The 20,367-nt window shown below is 39.6% G+C and overlaps 1 protein-coding gene across 6 annotated transcripts in view; it reads right to left on the reverse strand.

The window, feature by feature from the left end:
- Fzd3 (frizzled class receptor 3) overlaps positions 1-20,367 on the reverse strand; it is an 88,964-nt gene that overhangs the window by 47,216 nt on the left and 21,381 nt on the right. For 5 of the 6 annotated variants that reach the window (XM_029561126.1, XM_029561124.1, XM_008828124.3 and 2 more), the window contains exons 3-4: positions 18,185-18,381; positions 13,320-14,337 (exon numbers count right to left, since the gene is read on the reverse strand). In XM_029561126.1, coding sequence (XP_029416986.1) covers positions 13,320-14,337; positions 18,185-18,381 — 1,215 coding nt within the window. Of the gene's footprint in view, positions 1-13,319; positions 14,338-18,184; positions 18,382-20,367 lie in introns of those variants that run through there. The other variant, XM_029561127.1, reaches the window with a different exon arrangement.

The following is a 20,367-nucleotide window of genomic DNA, read 5'->3' on the forward strand; positions in this document are numbered from 1 at the left end:
CTGTGAGATCCATTTGCTTCTGCCTCCTGAGAGCGGTATTAAAGCCTGGCCTGGAGTTTTCTCAAGTCATGCAAGCCCTGTGACATCTGAGGTAGACCTTAAAAGTTGGTGCTTTACAAAAACACTGTAAGAAGTTGTATTGTCAGGAGACACATAAATATATCTTTTTTCCTTAATTTCTATTTTCAGACAAAGTTCTTAGCTCTTTAACAAATTTATAAAATTCTAAGGAAGTCAATGACCTTGACACAGTGTTAAGGTCACTGACAGACTATCTGTGAATCACCCAAAGAGATGAAAGATTTCTCCCTTTCCCCTTTCCTTCTTGTTTGGTTGTCTAGGGAATCCAACTCAGATTTCATAGCTGACATGATCAGGCAGGTGATTAAAAAGCCAACTATAAAGCAATAAAAACACACCAAGGCTTCTTCTCCCATGGTCTGCTAGTTGGTATTCCAGGTTTCTTTCCCACTATTTTCTTTTTCTTAAAAAAAAAAACTTATTTATTTGTTATTTTGTGTATGGGGTATGTGTGGAGGTCAGAGGACAACTTTGTGGAGTGAGTTCTCACCTTCCAACTTTATCTGGGTTCTTGGGGATGAAACTCAGGTCCTCTGGCTTGCACGCCAAGAATTGTTTTGTTTTGTTTTTTATTTTGTACCTACTGAGCCCTCTTTTTTCTTTTTTTAAAGGTTTGACTATGTATCCCCACCTGACTTTTCAAATTGGCAATTGAAGGGCAGAACCCTAGGTCTGACAACTGCAGCTTCTGGACAGTTCATTCTACTCATACCAACTTCAACACCTTTTGCTAAACAATGTGCTAACAGCAAGTCTTTTCAAAGCAATCAACTTACAAGTTCCTGAAAATAATGCTTTCCTTTCCTCACTGGTTATCTTTTAGTTCAATTCTTCATTTTAGTGACATATCATACTGTGACAAAGTGGTTTCAAAACAAACATAACTCACTATTAATACAAAACTCCTGGAAGAGAAATACGCACGTATTTCAAACAGGAGTCACCGAGCCCAAGCACTCTCCGTGCAGTTGGTATCAGTTCATTTTCCAGAGACCTGGGAAGCATACTAATAAGCCAATCTGAAAAGTTAGTTATTTTGAGTATACCTGGCATCCACTTATGACACTCTCTGATATCTGAGAATGTAAGTCTCACTTTTCGGATCTACCACTAGTAATAAGCTCTGACATGAGCCACGGACAAAACAGAACTCTCACAGAAGTCAGCGGACTGAGAAATGGACATTTTGTAGGCGGAGGAAAAGGGAATGCTGGGAGAAAACACTACAATCCTCTCTGGTGATGTTGCCCTGCCATCGGAAGGACTGTGGAATTCCAAGACCTGAGAGAATCAAAGGTGGGTAGTGTGCGCCCAGCTTTAATCCCTGGGGAGAAGGCATCATTTTTTGACCTTCATTCTTTCTCTGATCAGAGCACAAATGGTACATTTCAGAGAGGGCCACAACCAGAAGCAGACCTAGCACAGCAATCTCTAAAGCAGGCCACCTGGTGGTTCTCTTATTAGAAGGGAAGAGGGGAGCCCTTCTGGACACATATATACAGATCCTCTAAATGAAGAACATGCACGCAGTTAACCAAGCAGTAGAGCCTCCATTCTCCTTGCATCAAGTATACAAAATTTAACTGCGATGTTCACACAGGGATGTGGACTTGCATTCAGAGTGGTATTTTTTTAAAAATATTTTATTATTTTTATTTTATGTGTACGAGTGTATTGCCTGCATGTATGTGAGTGTACCCATGTCATGCAATGCCGTGGAGGTCAGAAGAGGGCTTCAAATTCCCCTGGAACTGGAGTTAAGAGGGCTTCAAATTCCTCTGGAACTGGAGTTAAGGATGGTTCGTAGCCGCCATGTGGGTGCTGGGAATTGAACCTGGGTCCTCTGCAAGAGCAGCCAGTGCTCTTAACTGCTGAGCCATCTCTCCAGCCCCCACAGTGGTATTTTTAAGACACCATTTATTTTTACTTTTTCCATAGTTATTCTTTGAGATTTAAGTGCTAAATTTCATTTTAGGCTAGAAATGATAGAACACTTGTCTGAAAATCTGTTAAAGTGACTATCTGGTCACTTTTTAAACTTCAGGACCCACAGTCAGGTTTTCCTTCTCAGACATTTTAACCTGGTGGTGAAGAACTTTCATTGGAAGTGCTAGAGAGATAAATATAATCCTTGTACACTTAACAAATTCTGTAATTTTTGCTACAGAAAACAATCATATTCTTTAAGATGTTTTCACTAGTTGTCTCCAGGTCTGTCTGTGGCTGCTTGTTTATTTATTTATTTTTTTTGGTGCAGGCCAAGCTGTGGTCTGTGGGAAAGCAGTTTCTGCATTCACTTAATTTTACATGTGAGAAGTACTTTAGACATACTGTAAGATTTCAGAGGTAGGGCTGGGGATATAGCTCACTTGGCAGAATGCTTATCCAGCATGCACAAGGCAATGGGTTCGATCCCAGCACCACATAAACTGATAGCATACACCTGTAATCTCAGCACTTGAGAGGCAAAGGTAGAAGGATCAGAAGTTCAAGGTCGTCTTCAGCTGCACAGGAAGTTTGAAGTGAGTTTGGGCTATATGAAACCTTGTCTCAAACAAACAAATATTAGAGCTAATAAAGGATCAACTAAGTAACTTAAAGATACAAAACTAGTAAGTGATACAGCCAGAACTAGACAATGCCTCCCCAAATACATTAGTGTTTTTTAATAAGAAAAGGTATAAAATGGGGGCTGGAGAGATGGCTGAGCAGTTAAGAGCACTGGCTGCTCTTGCAGAGGACCCTGGTTCAGTTCCCAGCACCCACACAGTGGCTAACAATTGTCTGTTAACTCCAGTTCCAGTGGCTCCAATGCCCTCTTCTGTCCTCCTCGGGCATTGTGCAACACAGGTGCACTTAACATGCATGCAGGCAATACACTCATACAAATAAAATAAAAATAATTTTTAAAAGGTATAAAATGATATTAAGACTGTAGGCTTTGGAACCAGGCAATTCACATCCAATCATAATCACTTACTGTATGACTTTGGATAAACTGTGCATCTGACTTAGCTTGTTAATTTTGTAAAACAGTTCAATGTGGCTTCCTGGCATACTGTAAGACTTAAGATAAAGCATACAAGGCTGTTGAGTACAGGATCTGGCACATAGTACATAAAATTCAAGGTCACGGGGATGGGGAACAGAAATATCTGGGTTCAATTCCTAGAACCCACATTTTTAAAAAGCTGGGCATGGTGACACACCTGTAATCCCAGCACTGGGAGGCAGAGTGAGTGAATCTGTGGGGCTCTGCTGGTCTGCCAGCCAACACCCAAGGTTGTCCTCTGCCTGCACATGCACACCCCACACATGTTCATATACACACACAACACAGACACCTTAGAAGCTGCTACGATTATCAGACTATGTTGCTGATATTCTATCATTCTCATAAACTACTAAAAATGTTCCTTAAATAGGTGGTGATACATTCAAAAACTGTTAGAAAAACCCTATTGACATGTCTTAGAGCAGTAACAAGCCATTTTAGTTAATATAGGGATATAGCAGTATTAGAGTATGCTAAATACTTTAGCACATTATACAATAAAATGAAGACTCTCCAAAGAAGGGAGAATGCAGCTATGACAGTTCACACCAGACAGAAGGGCGGCGCCAGCACCAAGTGCTACTCTCACTTCATCACATCCAAGGTGACACAGAATAAGGCTCTGTGGTGATCAGGGGGGCAAATTACAGCCTGCAGGCTAAGTGACTATTTTTTAAAAGTTTTCCTGGAAAATTTGCTTCCTTGTTTACGATGGCTTTTGCAATACAGCAGCAGAGTTGAACACTTGCAACAAAAACAAACATGGCAGCTATATTAAATTAAAAAACAAAAAGTAAACCACCAACTGTGCTGGCTCATGCCTATAAGTCCAGTGCTTGGGAGGGGGAGACAGGAGGATCAGCAGTTCAGTTCAAGGCCAGTCTCAGTTACACAGCAAGTGTAAGGCCAGTCTTGGTTACCCAAGATCCTGCCTCAAAAACCAAAACCAGAAAAAATGCGCATCATTTACACACCAGGTAGAGCTGTAGTCTGTCTCAAACTGGACTCATGGCTTCAGTTACTGTGTTCCACAGAGGCTGTAACATCAGCAGCTTGTACGCTAAGAATTCCATAAAAGACTTACAATGTTTTTTAGGGGATTTCACTTTTCTTCTTCTTCAATAAAAACTAAAAAATTTTGAGAAGAAATTAAACTGGGACTTAGGAAGTTATAAGCAGAATAGTCTCCACTTTGAAGATAAGTAGACCCCTACCAAAAAATTAGAAGAACTTATTTATAAAGAAGGATCATTCACTGTCTTTAGTGATGCAAGTGCAACACACACCCATTTCTCTCAGGGTCCTTTCATAAGAAGTGCTGATTTCTTTTGAAACAGCCTGGCAAAGGGAACACTCTTATCAGAAAATGAAGCTAAAATCTTAATAAATTAGATTTAATGTTGTTCTGCTATTTTTGTATTTTTCTGAATTGAGACTAGATCGACAGATGGGCTGCCTTGTGTCTGGAAGGGTAAAACGTTTGTTTTTCTATAATAATCTTTTTTTTTTTTAGATTCTACAAATGGTTCTAATGTGAACTTGATAGACTGAGCTAAGCTGCCTGTACCATGGCAACATATTTTCTATTACTGAAACAAAAGTTCTAGTGTCAAAATTCCTTGGGACATATTGCACTGGGTTTAGATGAGTCAAAGACAGGGAAAAATGAAAGGACATTTTAGGAAAGAAAACATTGCTTTTTTAAAAAAAATTAAAAAAAAATTTATGTGTATGAGTGTACTGCCTGCATGTATGTGAGTGCACCCGTGTTGTGCAATGCCATGGAAGTCAGAAGAGAGCTTCAGAGTCCCCTAGAACTGGAGTCAAGGACAGTTCATGGCCACCATGTGGGTGCTGGGAATCGAACCCGGGTCCCCTGTAAGAGAAGACAGTGCTCTTAACTGCTGAGCCATCTCTCCAGCCCCAAAAACATATGCTTTTGAAAATTAATGTTTAGAAGGAAAACACAGTAGAGAATACAGGAAGACATATATAGATTTTACTCTATACACATACTGGTAAGAAACTTAAATTTATCTTAATCATCGTAACAACTCAGAAGGTAACTACCACGGCACACTTCTTGCAGCTCACATGACTACATGGTGAGGACGTCACATGAATCCAGCCTTAGTCCAGCTTTAGCTAATATGTTTGGCTACATTCAAAAGCTATTCTAGGAATGTTGCAAGTTTTGAGAGTTACGACTCATAAAATGCTTCAAGTCTCTAAAAGCCATTAAATAAATACAATAAACTGTTATTTAAGAAAAAAAAGAAAACCCCAAGTATCTGGAAAATTATGAACATAGCACTTAAAAAGTCTAGGAATAAACTCCACTGCTTTTAAGGATTTCTTTTAAAAATTATGTGTATGCGTGTTGTCTATGTGAGCCCAAGGAAGCTGGAAGTGTAGGGCTCCCCTGAAGCTGGTGGCCCAATGTGGTTGCCAGCAATCTAATGCAAGTCCTCTCCAAGAGCAGTAGGCAGCGCTCTTGACCACTGAGCCATCTCACTCAGCCCCTCACTGATTTTATATTGTGAAACATTACTTTGACTAAATTTAGGCACTAAATGTTCGTTTTCTTAATTTTTAAAGACATTATCTCAAGTATCCCAGCCTAGCCTTGAACTCCCTATGTAGCTGAGGAAGACCATAAACTCCTGATCCTCCTGTTTCCACCTCTAGAGTGCTGGGACTGCAGGCATGTGCCACCAACACCAGGTTTCTACGGTGGTAGGAGCAAACCCAGGGCTTTGTGATTCCTAGACAAGTATTTTACCAACTGAGGCATATTCTCGGTCCTAAATATTACTTTCTATAGTATAACTGAATACACGCTAAAAAAAAAAAAATGAAGAGCCGGGTGTGGTGGCGCACACCTTTAATCCCAGCACTTGGGAGGTAGAATTAGGCGGATCTCTGTGAGTTCAAGGCCAGCTTGGTCTACATAGTGAGCTCCAAGCCAACTGGGGCTACAGGGGAGATGCGCTCTCAAAAAGAATAAATAAATAAATAAAATAAATAAATAAATAAATAAATTGGACTGGTGAGTTGGCTCAGTGGTTAAGAACATTGGTTGTTTGTGCAGAAGACCCAGGTTCGAATCCCAGCACCCATACGACAGTTAACGACTGTCTGTAACTCCAGTCCCAGGGGATCTGACAGCCTCTTCTGACCTCCGCGGGCATTGCACGACATGGGTGCACTTACCTACATGCAGGCAATACACACATACACATAAAATAAAAATAATAAATTTTAAAAAAACAAACGTTCTTACCAAAAAACAAAAACACCCCAAAACAAGAACATCCCCCCCCAAACTGGTACAAAGTATTTTACAGTGCATGCAGTGAAATTCTTTCTCAGCAAGAACATTCACTTCTATAATTTTTTTTTTAAACTTAAAAAAATTTTATTTATTATTTTTATTTTATCTGTATGCATGTATTGCCTGCCATGTAGGTAAGTGCACCTGTGTTGTGCAGTGCCCATGGAGGTCAGAAGAGGCTGTTGGATCCCCTTGGACTGGAGTTATGGACAGTTGTTAGCTGCTGTGTGGGTGCTGGGATTCGCACCTGGGTCTTCTACAAGAGCAGCCAGTGTTCTTTAATTGATAAAGAGAGCTTGCACAAAGCCCTGTGTTCTATCCCTAGCACTACATAAACTGGGTGTGGTGGTACATGCTGTAATCTCAGCACTCAGGAGATGGGAATTAGGAGGATCACAAGTTCAAGGCATCCTTGGCCATACACTCAGTTCAAGGCCAGCTTGGCCTATATGAGACCCCGTCGAAGGGAAAATGGTAAATACTGTGATGTATATTTATACACACACAGAAGACTACTTTAACAAAATCATAGAGGTAGTCAGCCTTTCATTCACTGTGATGCAGTTGGGGCGGGTTATTTTTGCTAAGCTCTTAGCTAATATGATTATGTAAGCCATATAACTTCAAACCCTTTAGAAGTAGGAATGAAGCCATGCTATACTTTATAAGGTTATTGTGGGTATCAGATAACAGCATGGAGTTTACTCGCAGTGAGGTCTACACTAGTGAGTTCCTCTAGCACTTAATTCTTTTGAACATGCCAGGTTCAACTCAACAGCCATTTACTCAAGTGACATTAAAAACATGAAGTATAAAGGACTTAAGATGAAACTATTACTTCAAGAGAAAGGTTAGTACCAATTCTGGAATAAAAATAAGCAATGGAAAGAATTTAAAAACACATATATACTAGTATTGTTAAACATGAGATGTGGGGAAAAAAAGGCCAGAGGCTCTCCAACTTGAATAAAAAGGTCTCAAAAAAAAACCATAATACTACTTAGAAGCAATATGAAAAAAGTGCAGAAAAGAATGAGAATTAATTTGTTATAATCTTGATTAAATTTAATTTTATCCCCTCCCCAAAGTCTGAGGATGGAACCCAGAACTTCTCACATATAGACAAAACCCTCTACCACTGAGCTACATCCCCAGTCCAAAAGCTGAATATTGTATGTCTTTGTAAAATTAGGAAGTACTGACAACATGAGTATGCATCCATTTTGAGACTCTAGACAAGCAAAAGTAATACTAAGAACAAAGCCCAAACACATTTATACCATGTATTTGGAAACTCAGATTGAGTGATTTTCTACATCAATATAAATTACCAAACTGCTGAAAGAACAAACGAGCCCGGAGCAAGACAACTGCCATTAGAGACAGAAATGTAACGGAAAAGTTGGCATCACTTTGCACTCACTCCTCTCTTCTTCAAAGGTTTTTACAACAGGATGTACCAACATCTGGACAGCTCTTACATGAAACAGAAGAATCAGAAGGCCAGCAAGAGGCAAATCTGTCCTTCTTTGTAAAAAACAAGATTTCTAATTAGAACAAAAGAACTCAGCAGGAATGCTTGGTATAAAATCAATACACAAACTCCATCAGTGGCACAAATGTATGCCAGCAAGAACCAATTCACAACTGTAATGGAGATAATAACACCATTCATAACTGGGAAAAAAAAACCCTATAAAGTGCTAGGGACAAATGAATTAAAAAATATTAATAAACAAAGAAGATATCAGAACTCAATACTGCAAAAGTGACTATTTTCCTTAATTTATTAATAAAAAAATAATCAGGGGGCTGGAGAGATGGCTCAGCGGTTAAGACCACTGGCTGTTCTTGCAGAAGACCCAGGTGCGAATCCCAGTACCCATGTGGCAGCTAACAACTGTCCATAACTCCAGTCCCAGGGGATCCTCTTCTGGCCTCTTCTGACCTCTGAGGGCATTGCATGACATGGGTGCACTTACCTACATGCAGGCAATACACGCATACACATAAAAAAAAAAAAAGTTTAAAAAAGTTTAAAAAAAATCAAATGTTGAGCATATTTTCAGGAAAAAATGACTCTAAAATCCATATGAAACAGAAAAGTGCCAAGAACAGCAAAACTGACTTTGAAGAACCAGGTAAGGGAAAAGCAGAATTGACAAATGGTTAAGCAACTGAATCAATGGCACAAAAGACCCTAAAGATGAAACCCACCAGGTAGCTCATAAACATGTGTTAACTCCAGTTCCAGGAGATCCGCCACCTTCTTCTGGCTTCCATGGGCACTGCATGCATGTGGTGTACTTACATACGTGCAGGTAAAACTCATAAAATAAAAATGTTGTAAATAAATAAACAAACATAGAGACAAAAAAAAGCACAAATAAAACGAAAAGACAAGCCAGAGAGCAAAAAGTACTAGTGATGTGAGTAACTGGAAAGGACACCAAGAGTATGTGAACAGCAACAAAACAGCAACCCAACAGAGCAAAGGAAACAAACGGACACAACCCAGCAGAGAAACCCCAAGTAGTCAATAAGCATATGAAAATAGCTTATCACTAATAAGGGAATGTAAATTGCTAAAAATCTGGGATAGCATTTCAAAGACTGGCAAAAACGTGGATGCCTGATGGGGAGAAAAGGGATGTAAGATTTTTTCTCACAAGTGGTGAGAATTTAAATTAAAATAACCACTTGGGTTGAAGACACTTTAATCCTACAATGTAACAGTTCCACATTTTGGTAAACAACCCATGTAGAACCTTATTCATGTCCACAGAAGACAGGTACGACAAAGGATGATGATCATAAGACGATTCATATAAGCAGAGAAATCAGAAACTCTTACACAGCTCTCCACAGAGAGTATTTGCAGTACAGTTATACAACAGCATATTTCTGCAGTTGAAATGAACAAATCTAATGTACAAATACCAACATGTTTAGCCTCAAAAACAAAATGGTGCCAGACATGGTGGTGCACACCTTTAATCCTAGGATTTGGGAGGCAGAGGCAGGTGAATCTCTGTGAGTTCGAGGCCAGCCTGGTCTACACAGAGAGTTCCAGGACAGCTGGGGCTACAGGGAGACCCTGTCTCAAAAAGACCAAAACAAAACAAACAAACAAAAAAAAACCCAAAAAACCCACACAAAACGGACTGAGAAAAGCAAGCTAGAGAACAGAATGAGCCCATTCTCATGCACCTCGAAATCTGCGAAACAGCAGGTCTGCAGATGCAAACACAGAAAGTCTAAAAGCATCTGGGAGAATAATAAATACAGATTCATGAGAATGGTTACCTTTAAGGAGGCAGATGAGCAGGACTGGGTGTGGAGGGAGCAAAGGAGGCGTCAACCGTGCTCCTACTGGACAGACAGCTAGAGACACACAGTGTTAAACTGAAGACAACGGGGATGCAAGCAGTGTTGTTTTTCTATATTTAATGATTTCCTATACTTCTACATATTTGAAATATCTTATGATATACATTTCCTTAACAGAAAATACATTTAAAAAAAGAACTGAGACTGCATACTGAGACCAATACCTTTCAAAAACAAAAAGACAAGTGAAGGGCTGGACAGATGCTCAGCAGTTAAGAGCACTGGTTCCTCTCCCAGAGGACCCAGGTTCAGTTCCCAGCACCCACATGGCAGCTAACAACATCAATAACTCCAGGTCCAGATCTTATACCCTCTTCTGGCTTCTTCAGACATTGTAAATGAGTGCACTTACATACATGCAGGCAAAACACTCCTATACATGAACTAACAATAAATGTTTTAAAAAGACAAGTGGAACAAACACACGAAATCTGACATTGTTTATATACTATGTAAAACAAACAATTTTAGGGGCTAGAGAGAAATGGCTCAGCAGTTAAGAGCACTGACCTTGAAGAAGACCGGGGTTCGATTCCCAGTACCCACATGGTGGCTAACAACTGTCTGTAACTCCGACATCCTCTTCTGCCTCTGCAGGCATTGCACGACACAGGTGCACTTACACATATGCAGGCAATACACACATACGCATAAAATAAAAATAACAAAATACTTAAAAAACAATTTTACGGGCTGGAGAGATGACTCAGTGGTTAAGAACACTGGCTGCTCTTGCAGAAGACCCAGGTTCAAATCCCAGCACCCACATGGCAGCTAACAACTGTCCGTTAACTCCAGTTCCAGAGGAGCTGACGGCCTCTTCTGTCCTCTGCGGGCATTGCACGACATGGGTGAACTTACTTACTTACATGCAGGCAACACACGCATACACATAAAATAAAAATCATAAAATATTTAAAAAAAACAATTTTAAAGCTGTTTGCACAGAACTCCATGACGCCAGAATTACAGTTCCCCTCTGCGTAGGAAAGGGAAGCAAAGGACCAGGGAAGGCTACAGCTAAATCTACAATATGATTTCTAAAGCAAATATTGAATTTGTTACAGCTTGGTAGTAGGAAATTTTTAAATAAATCGTTATTTACAGGTTGTGGTTCTTTGAAGGAAACTGTCCCCCAGAGGCTCCAAGTATTTGGACATTTTGTCCCCAGTTGGTGGGGCTGTTCTGGGAGGTCTTAGAAGGTGTGGCCTTGCTGGAGGAAGCACGTCACTGGGGGTGGGCTTAGAGAATTTTTAAGCCTTGTCAGATTTCAGGTCTCTCTCTGCTTCCTGTGCCTGTTTGAAGATGTGATCACTTGGTTTTGGGCTCTGGCCACCTTTGCCACCATGCCTCCCTGCCACTGTGGACTCTTACCCCTGGAACCACAAGCTCAAACTAACTCCTTCTTCTGTGAGTTTGCCTTCGTCATGGTGTTTTATCATAGTGACAGAAAAGTTAACTAAAAAATCATATTTACATGTGCATATATATATATATAAATAATAGTAGCAACAATAGGAGAAAAAAGAATAGTTAACACGTGAACATATTATGTACTAGACGCTCCTGTACATGTGAAATCCTAAAAATAACCAAAATACAGATGCTATTCCTAGTCTCCTGTTAGAGAGGAAAAACTGGAGGTAAAATTGGTCCCAGGTTATAAAGACAGTACCCAGGAAAGGAAGGTGAGAAGCTAGATGCAGCTGCAGAGCTCAGAGTTCAGTATCTGTGCTGCAATATCACTCTATTCTCTTATGTATGCTGGAAATGTTTCATGAAAAAATGTTTGGCCTGTGACTATAAAGACACCATGCATGCACACTAGATCTAAAAATAACAAAAGAATTCTAGGAATGTCTTTTCAAGACCAGCATCCTGTCTAACTTGCCAATTCATGTCTCAGGTTTGGTACTTCTAAGGACTACCTCATGGCCAAACATGACTTCTTCACTAGCCCCTGAAACGGCCTACACTTTGAGTCCTTGAGAACATACTATGGAGACAACTATGTAGTTCAACCACCTCTCTCATTATCTTTCAAGTCTGAAAACCACAGTAAGAGTTTTTAATAAGCAAGTCTAGCAAGAAATTTAACAGTCCAATTATTGTTTTTTCCTATTTTCTAAATTATTAGTTATTTTATTATTTTTTTTTTGGACTTTTTGAGACAGGGTCTTCCCGTAGGCCCAGTTGGCTTGGAACCTGCCATGTAGGCCAGGCTGGCCTTGAACTCACAGAGATCCACCTGCCTCTGCCTCCCAAGTCCTGGGATTAAAGGCATGCGCCACCATGTCCAGCAGTCACCATTTCTTTAAAGGGTCCCTTTCTTCTCAAACTGTAAATCCACCTTCTTACTGCTTTTATTTACTAATTTTTAAGATGTGCATTCAAAAAAATACTTTTAAGTTTTTGCTTTCTAAGAGTTCATTGTTTAGTAGGAAGAAAAGATAGGTGAACAGAAAGTACATTAGAATAGTCATAAGTACTTAATAAAGTGTGTCAAAGGTCTTAGAGAACCATGAGCAATGGAAAGGCGGGTGCACTGGACAGAAGGAAATGTGAAAGAAGAGCAGAACAGAACACTCCTTAAAGAAAATCTCTTCTACAAGGAAGACGACAGGGAAATGGGGGATTGGATCCTCCAACTGGTTTCCTTGACTACTCCTAAGACTAAATCTCAGCTGGGTATTTACCATACACATGCAAGTCATGTAAGATTTTGAAGATTTAAATAAGATAGGCATTTATGAATTTAATTAGAGAGAATAAAAATAAATGATCTTGAAAATTCTGTATAGATTTAAAATTCTCCAGTTCAGCCGGGCGTGATGGCGCACGCCGTTAGTCCCAGCACTGGGGAGGCAGAGGCAAGCGAATCTCTGTGAGTTCCAGGCCAGCCTGGTCTACGTAGTGAGTTCCAGGCCAGCTCAGGCTACAGAGACCCTGTCTCAAAGACAAAAAAAAAAAAAATCTCCAGTTCTATGACTCTTCAAACTCAAAGGTATATCACAAAATATTAATTATGCAAACAAGAAAACCAAGACCAGAGAGTTTATATGACTGCATTCTAGTTGTTTGTTTTTTTGTTATTCAAATAATTCTTAATCTGGCCACAAGTGAAATTTCCACAAAAGGCAGTGCCCTTCTATCAGAGATGGGAACAGTGGTTCTCCCCCCAAACCTTGACTTCCAAAGAATCAATAAATGATTATTTTCTGATGATGGAAATAAGTTGCTTAAGAGCCCACAGTTTGGAAATTCAAATCATCTTTTAAAATGGTCTATACAAATACGTGCATTTTATACTTATTACAAAATATTTGTCAATTATCTTCACTTTGAAATATTAATGTACAAGCTCATACAGAAGTTTTAAAAACCTAAGATCTGCTCTTACAGCAACGTGCACTTTTTCACTATCGCACATTCTGAAATTCGTAATGAGGTTTCCCTTACCTGGTACGGACACGGGATGTGATATTCTCTGCAGCGCTCTTGGATCCATGTTGTTTCCCAGATGCCACGGTAAGCTTGCTCGTAAAAGTAGCACCCAATAACAACCAAGAGTGGGACGAGATAAAGGATGCTGAACACGCCAATCCGGATCATGAACTTCACTAGTTTGTCTTGGTTCTCCTTCTCTAGTGGAATCTCAATTCGAACTCTGTTTAGAGATATGATGCCAGCTAACAGAAGGGAAACCCCAACTACCACATACAGGCAGAGGGGTGCAAGAACAAAATATCTTAATGCATCAACATCGTAGAGGCCAACAAAACACACGCCACTAATGTTGTCACCTTCGATTTTATTCATGGCTAAGAGGATGATAGTGAGAGTTCCAGGGATGCCCCATGCGCTGGCATGAAACAGCAGTGCCTTCTTCTCGATAGCTTCGCTACCCCACTTTGGCACAGCTGCTAAAAACCACGTGATGGTAAGAATGACCCACCACACACTGCCAGCCATAGTGAAAAAGTAGAGCACCATGAACAGCATGGTACAGGCTTTGTTATGAGATCCTTGGGTCACTGTGGAAGCCTTATACTGAGCAGGACTGGATGCATTGCAGGCTACGCGGTCCTCAAGTAAAAACCCAATGAAGAAGATTAGCGATACCATCATGTAACAGACCGCATAAAATATTATAGGCCTTTCAGGGTAACGGAATCTTGTGACGTCAATCAAAAAGGTTAAAAAAGTAAACAGCGTGGCAGACAGGCAAATGATCGAAATCAATCCTATGAAATAGCGCGCAAAGGACAGCTCTTCTTTCCTGAAGTACATATTTGGACATGGCGGTGAGCAATCGCGCACGTGCAAGAAAGAATAACCAAGATCAGGATCAATTTTCAGCTCTCGGGGACACCAAAAACCATAGTCCCTCTGCACTGCCACTGGGGCGCCTTCAGTGGGATCGCCAACTAAATTCAGATCCACAAGTCGAGGATATGGCTCATCACAATCTGGAAACCTGAAAACAAAAGATGAAGGCCATTTTTACTTCCAGGGACATCCGATGTCACTTAGCAATTTCAATTTCTAAATTCAGCACCCATAGCCTCACTGATTCCTATCTCTTTGAAATAAATAGGAATAAAGTAAATGGCACTATCTCAGGGGCGGGGAGTAGAAATTTTAAATGACGTGGTCTTGAACTTGATTTTGTTTTACCTTCAAAATCAGCACTGTATTACAATACTCAAACACAGCCATCAATTATAAAACACATATATATTTAATTAAGACACACAGTTTTTAGAACATGGTTTCCAAGTATGACAGTAAATACAGATGCCATTATATAGTACCAAGAGAACAGTAGCTGGAAGTTTAAACCCAAGATTTAAAAACCTTCATTAAGGGCTGGAGAAATGGCTCAGCGGTTAAAAAGAACTGGTTGCTCTTACAGAGGACATGGTGGCTAACAACAGTCTGTAATTCTAGTTCCAGGGGATCCAATACCCTCTTCTGACTTCCGTGGGCATTGCACAACATGGGCACTTACACACATGTAGGCAATACACTCACACACAGAAAATAAAATTAATTTAAAAAATTTCATTGAACCCATGGCCCAAGGTGCTGTTAGATTAGTATTAGATAGCCTTACAAATGACTCAGTTTTGAAATTCCATATCACTCTCTAATTATCCCTTTTTTGTGTGGGAGGAATTACTGGACATAGAATCCAGGGCTTTTTGTATACACTGAGCAAGTACTCTACCACTAAGCTACCCACCCAGCCCAGACTCTGCTTATTTAACTGGCTAGCTAAAGGGCTTCTAAGGTCTTTTAAGGTCACCTAGTTCTTCCCTACTATCCAATTTCTCTCCAACCCATTGTATTTTCTAGTTCAGTGATTTTCAAACTATGATGTACAGAAAATTGAGGATTTTTTAAAGTGAAAACTCTATCCTCGTAAATTACACTTCAGAATGCTATAAACTTCCCTCTTAGGACTGCTTTCCTTGTATCCCATAGATTTAGGTGCATTGTGTTTTCATTTTCTTTTGCTTCTAGAAATGTTTAAAATTCTCATAAACTTATCTGCTTAATGTCTTAATTCTCATTAACTCATCTGCTCTATTTTCTAATTATTTAAAATTTTATTTACTGTGTTCCAACTTTTTTCTCTCTCCATATATATATATATATATATTTCAAATTCTCCCAAGTCCTTATCTGCATGCTAGTATCTTTTTTGAGACAGGGTCTCCATGTAGCCCCAGCTGCCCTGGAACTCGCTATGTAGACCAGGCTGGCCTCGAACTCACAGAGATCCAACGGCTTCTGCCTTCCCAAGTGCTGGGATTAAAGGCATGCACCACCATGCCTGGCTCTCACCACATTTTTGCCCAGCTTAAATCTGTCTTTCACATTGCTCCTTGTTACCTTTTAGATTACCTGAGTAGGGGTTATATAAATATATTCATTTAACATTTACAAATTCAACAAATGTTGAGTATCTGGTACACCAGACTCTATTCTAAATGCCAAAGAGAAGCAGCAAACAGAACAAAATCTCTGTTCTTATGAACTAAAATTCTGTCAGTAAAGGTGCTGAGGGGAACTAATAGAAAATTTCGTTACCAAGACAAGTGGTCATGAATAACAAATAGAATAGCTATGGTTTAGGAATCATTAACTGTCAAGCATAATTTATTTGTAAGAAGTTGGATAGATCAGTCCATTTGGAGATCTAAATAAATAGAAAGAATGAGTTCAAATTGTTAGCAAAAGTATTAGTTCAAGCAACAGGCGCGAACTTTACACTAAATAAAGAAAAAAAGTGAGGTTAGGAAGGAAGGTATTTAGTCAAAGAAGTCTGAGGGTGTCCATGAAGTCGAAGGACGAGTGTTAGTCTGCATGTCCCCACACCTCCTGTGTTGAGACAATCCTCACTGTGATGGCATTAAGAGAGGGCCTTTGGGGAAGCGATTAAGTAATGAAGGCAAGGCCCTCCTGGATTAAAGCCCTGATAATAGAGGCTTCAGAGAGTTCGCATGCCCACCCTTCCGCCATGTGAGGGTGCAGTATTCCTCCACTACCTAAAGCCAGATCACAAACAAAACTAAAGAAGGAGAGATGAATATTGTACCTGGTAACAACCTAGATAACCACCAAAAGGAAATGGCTAAATAGCTATAGTATAATAATATAATTACCTATTAGATATTAACTTGTAATTAGTAATCATAAGAAATGAACAAGACCTAAAGATATAAATAAATGGGGAAAAACATTTTGTTGGGCTGGTTGTGGTGGCGCGTGCCTTTAATCCCAGCACTTGGGAGGCAGAGGTAGGCAGATCTCTGTGAGTTCAAGGCCAGACTGAGCTACATAGTGAGTTCCAGGCCAGCTGGGGCTACAAGGAGACATTGTCTCAAAAAGACCAAAAGCCCTCTACAATGATATTTAACCTCTCCATAGAATTTGTCCATCTACATGTTTATAACAGGCTTAGACACCTTATTAGATCATCTCTTCAGAGCCAAAAACAAATGCTCAAATGACAATCTCACAACCTAAAAGCTAAGCACCTTTACACCAGTATTTCCCACCAGGGCCGCGGGGTACAAAGAGAAATTTTTTCAAAAAAACCAAAAAAAAAAAAAAAAAATTTGTTTAAGGATAGTGTATATGTGTATATATGGCTACCATATATAACAACAAAATTGTTAATAATAAATAATAAGTAGTTAATATCTTTACCACAATGTCACCTCATCTTGGGGAAAAAAGAAAATGAGATCAAGACCAGTACCAACCAAAACCAGAAAACCCTTAGAGAGCTGTTTTTTTCTTCTGAGGCAGGGTCTCACTATAGAGCTCGGGCTGGCCTTGAGCTTGCAGTCTTCTAGCCTCAGTCTCCCAAATGGTGGGATTACAGGCATGTGCCACCAAGTCCAGCTTGTACATACAGTACTTTATTTCCTATCTGAAAGCAAGCATTACAAAAGGTTGAGACAGGAGAAAGACAGATCATTACAGGCACACCTATTATCCTTAAAATATTTCAGAATATGAAAATGTACATTATTATGTAATATAGTATACTCAGTACTAATAAAGCTTCTTCATACAAAACTGCAATAATGTCTAATCAAAAAATCCTCAAATCTCTAGCAACAGTGTATAGTCTAAGTGCTACATGTGATCTGAAAAGCAGCTGACATGTTCTGGACAGGATACTAGTACACGACAAAAAAACCCACAAGAACCTCAGTTATGAACATATTAAATCAAAGGGATTTAGGCTACCACAAGAAAGTCATAAGTCATTATTTTCTTCTCTGTATTTTTTAATTTTTCATGAATGGCATTACTTCTATAAATAAAAATGTTTTAAGGAAGGAAAAAAACAACGAAATGTCCTGCTTATTTAATTCTTTTTAAATTTCTTTATATAAATGCTTTTTTCCTGCCTTTTTCATTTAATTCTTCCAAATCTTACTAAAATATGAGACTATGAAACTCCTCAAAGTTTATATACACCTACACACATTTTTAAACATTGCTATTCAAGATTTATGTACTTATTTTTGATGTATATGTGTGTGCCTGCATGAGTTTAATGTGCACCGTGTGTGAAGGTGCTTGCGGAGGCAGAGGGCATTCACATCACTTAGAATTGAAGTTACAGGTGGTTGTAAGCTGCCTGACGGGATGCTAGGAACTAAACCTGGGTCCTCTGCAAGAGCAGTGATGTCCTCAACCACTAAGCCATTTTTCCAGCCCCCAAAATCTGCTTTTTATAAGAGATAAAAGAGAAGACAAGTATTTTCAAGCACACTTCAGCATACAAAGATGACCCATACCTACTGCATTCCATATCTTCAGGCCAGGGAACACCAAACATCTCCATGAGCTTTGAACACTCGCTATAGGCCCGTTGGCACAGCCTACGACAGGGAAGTGTGACACGTCCATATTCCATACAAATAGGGGCATAGAGTGCACAAAGAAATGGCCGAAAATCCCGAGAACAATCCAGATTCACCATAGGGTGGAAGGGCTAGGAAAAAGTTAAAGTTGAATAATTAGATAAGGAGCTTTATACAAGTCAAATCTTTTGAAACTCTCCAACTTCATTATCCATCTTTAAAAACCTCTGAGAGTCATTAATATTTCTAAGGAGATTATTAAAAATAAACCACTCTCAGCTCTGCCTACCCGAGGGTAGATTTGGCCAAGTTCAGAAATAAGCCAGAACTGAGAAATCCATATACATATTTCAGTATTACAGGTGATAGTAATGGAGATGCAGGCTGAGAATCACCAATGTGATCGATCCACTTTGCATTGGAAAAAACCCACACGAGATATGCAAGGTGAGGTAAAGCTCAGGAGTGGTTAACTGCTTTATGTTTGCTGGTGGAATTGTAAGGAATTTTAATTACCTCTTATGTATTTCAATTTTAACATTTTCTTCAATTAGCATGTACCAAAAAGAGAAATAGTAGAAAACGATTTCGGAAATGGGAGAACGGGAGAAGACGAGTGGTTTTATGCAAAGAGTTGGCCGGGAAAAGGTCTCTCACATTTTGCTGAAAGTTTCTTATTCTTTTTACATTAAAAAAAAAACAAACCCAAAAACCCAAAACACCTTTTAAACAGTTCTTTAAACTGAAAAAAAAAAAAAAATGTAAATAAAGCCAATGCTATAAGCCTGTACTAGGAAACAAAAGAAAACTACTGGTCCCAAACATAAAACGGTCTGAAATGCCTGCTGTAGCCACAGGGACAGACTCTTTTTACAAAGTGCACCTGGATTTCTGACTGTTCAATACTTTCCCAGTTGTCTGTAAAATAATTTGAGTTCACTGCTGATTCTGAACTAGTGACACACTCACCACTAGGCTATTCACTAAGAATCGATTAATTTATTTCTACTCATAGTACAATCAGAAAACCAAGAGTCAGGTAATGGATGTCAAAGAAACAACTGCAATGTCATCCTAACTAAGTCCACATGGAAGAACCCTATCTTCAACTAAAGTCATATTCTCAGGTCCTAAAGGTAGGACTTCATTATGGTTCACTTCAGGGTGACACAAACCTATAATGCAAGTGGTCATGGACAAAAAGATTCCATATAAAGATGCCAATTCTTCCCCTAAATGATCTCTAAAATTTCATGAAATTTCTTTTATGTATGAGGCCCCGGGTTTGATTCCCAGCCCAACCAAACGCACAGAGTTTAAAAAGCAAGCCTCATTCTAAAATTTATGATGAAGCAGAAGTGCAGAGTTTTCAACAAATGTTGCTATAGCTAATAAATACGCATAAGCCAAAAAATTAACCATGCCTTATATGGCTATCGACCTGAGTTCAATACCTAGAACCCACGTAAAAAGCTGGATGCTGTGGCACACATCGGAAATCCCAACACTCCCACAGTGAGCTGGGAGGCAGAGACAGAACTGCCTGGAAGCTCAAGGGACAGCTAGCCTGGGGTAGCCAGTGCGGCAGCAGCAAGAGACACTGCCTCAACAAAGAGGATGGCGAGAATGGATTCTCCAAAGTTGCTGTCTGGCCTCCACACAGGCACTGTGACATACATGTTCCTGTGCATGCCCGTGCACACATACACATATTTTTTAACTAATGAAATATGATAAGGTCTACAGATTGAGGCAATGTTAACCAGACAGCATACTATTAGCAATAGTAAGGTGGGAGGAAGGGAGAGAGAGAGTGTGCCTTTCAGGCCTAGTGCCAGATGAGTTCTTAGAAATGAAACCAAAAAAATCTGTAAAAAAGTAGGAAGGGCTGGAGAGATGGCTCAGCAGTTAAGAACATTGGCTGTTCTTGCAGAAGACCCAGGTTTGAATACCAGCACTCACATGGCAGCTAACAACTGTCTGTAACTCCAGTTCCAGGGGATCTGACGGCCTCTACTGACCTCCACGGGCATTGCACGACATGGGTGCACTTACATACATGCAGGCAATACGCGCATACACATAAAATATAAAATGATTTTATATATATATATATA

Source organism: Nannospalax galili, unplaced genomic scaffold (assembly GCF_000622305.1).
Source record: "Nannospalax galili isolate Female #2095 unplaced genomic scaffold, S.galili_v1.0 scaffold612, whole genome shotgun sequence".
In the NCBI taxonomy this organism is placed as follows: domain Eukaryota; kingdom Metazoa; phylum Chordata; class Mammalia; order Rodentia; family Spalacidae; genus Nannospalax; species Nannospalax galili.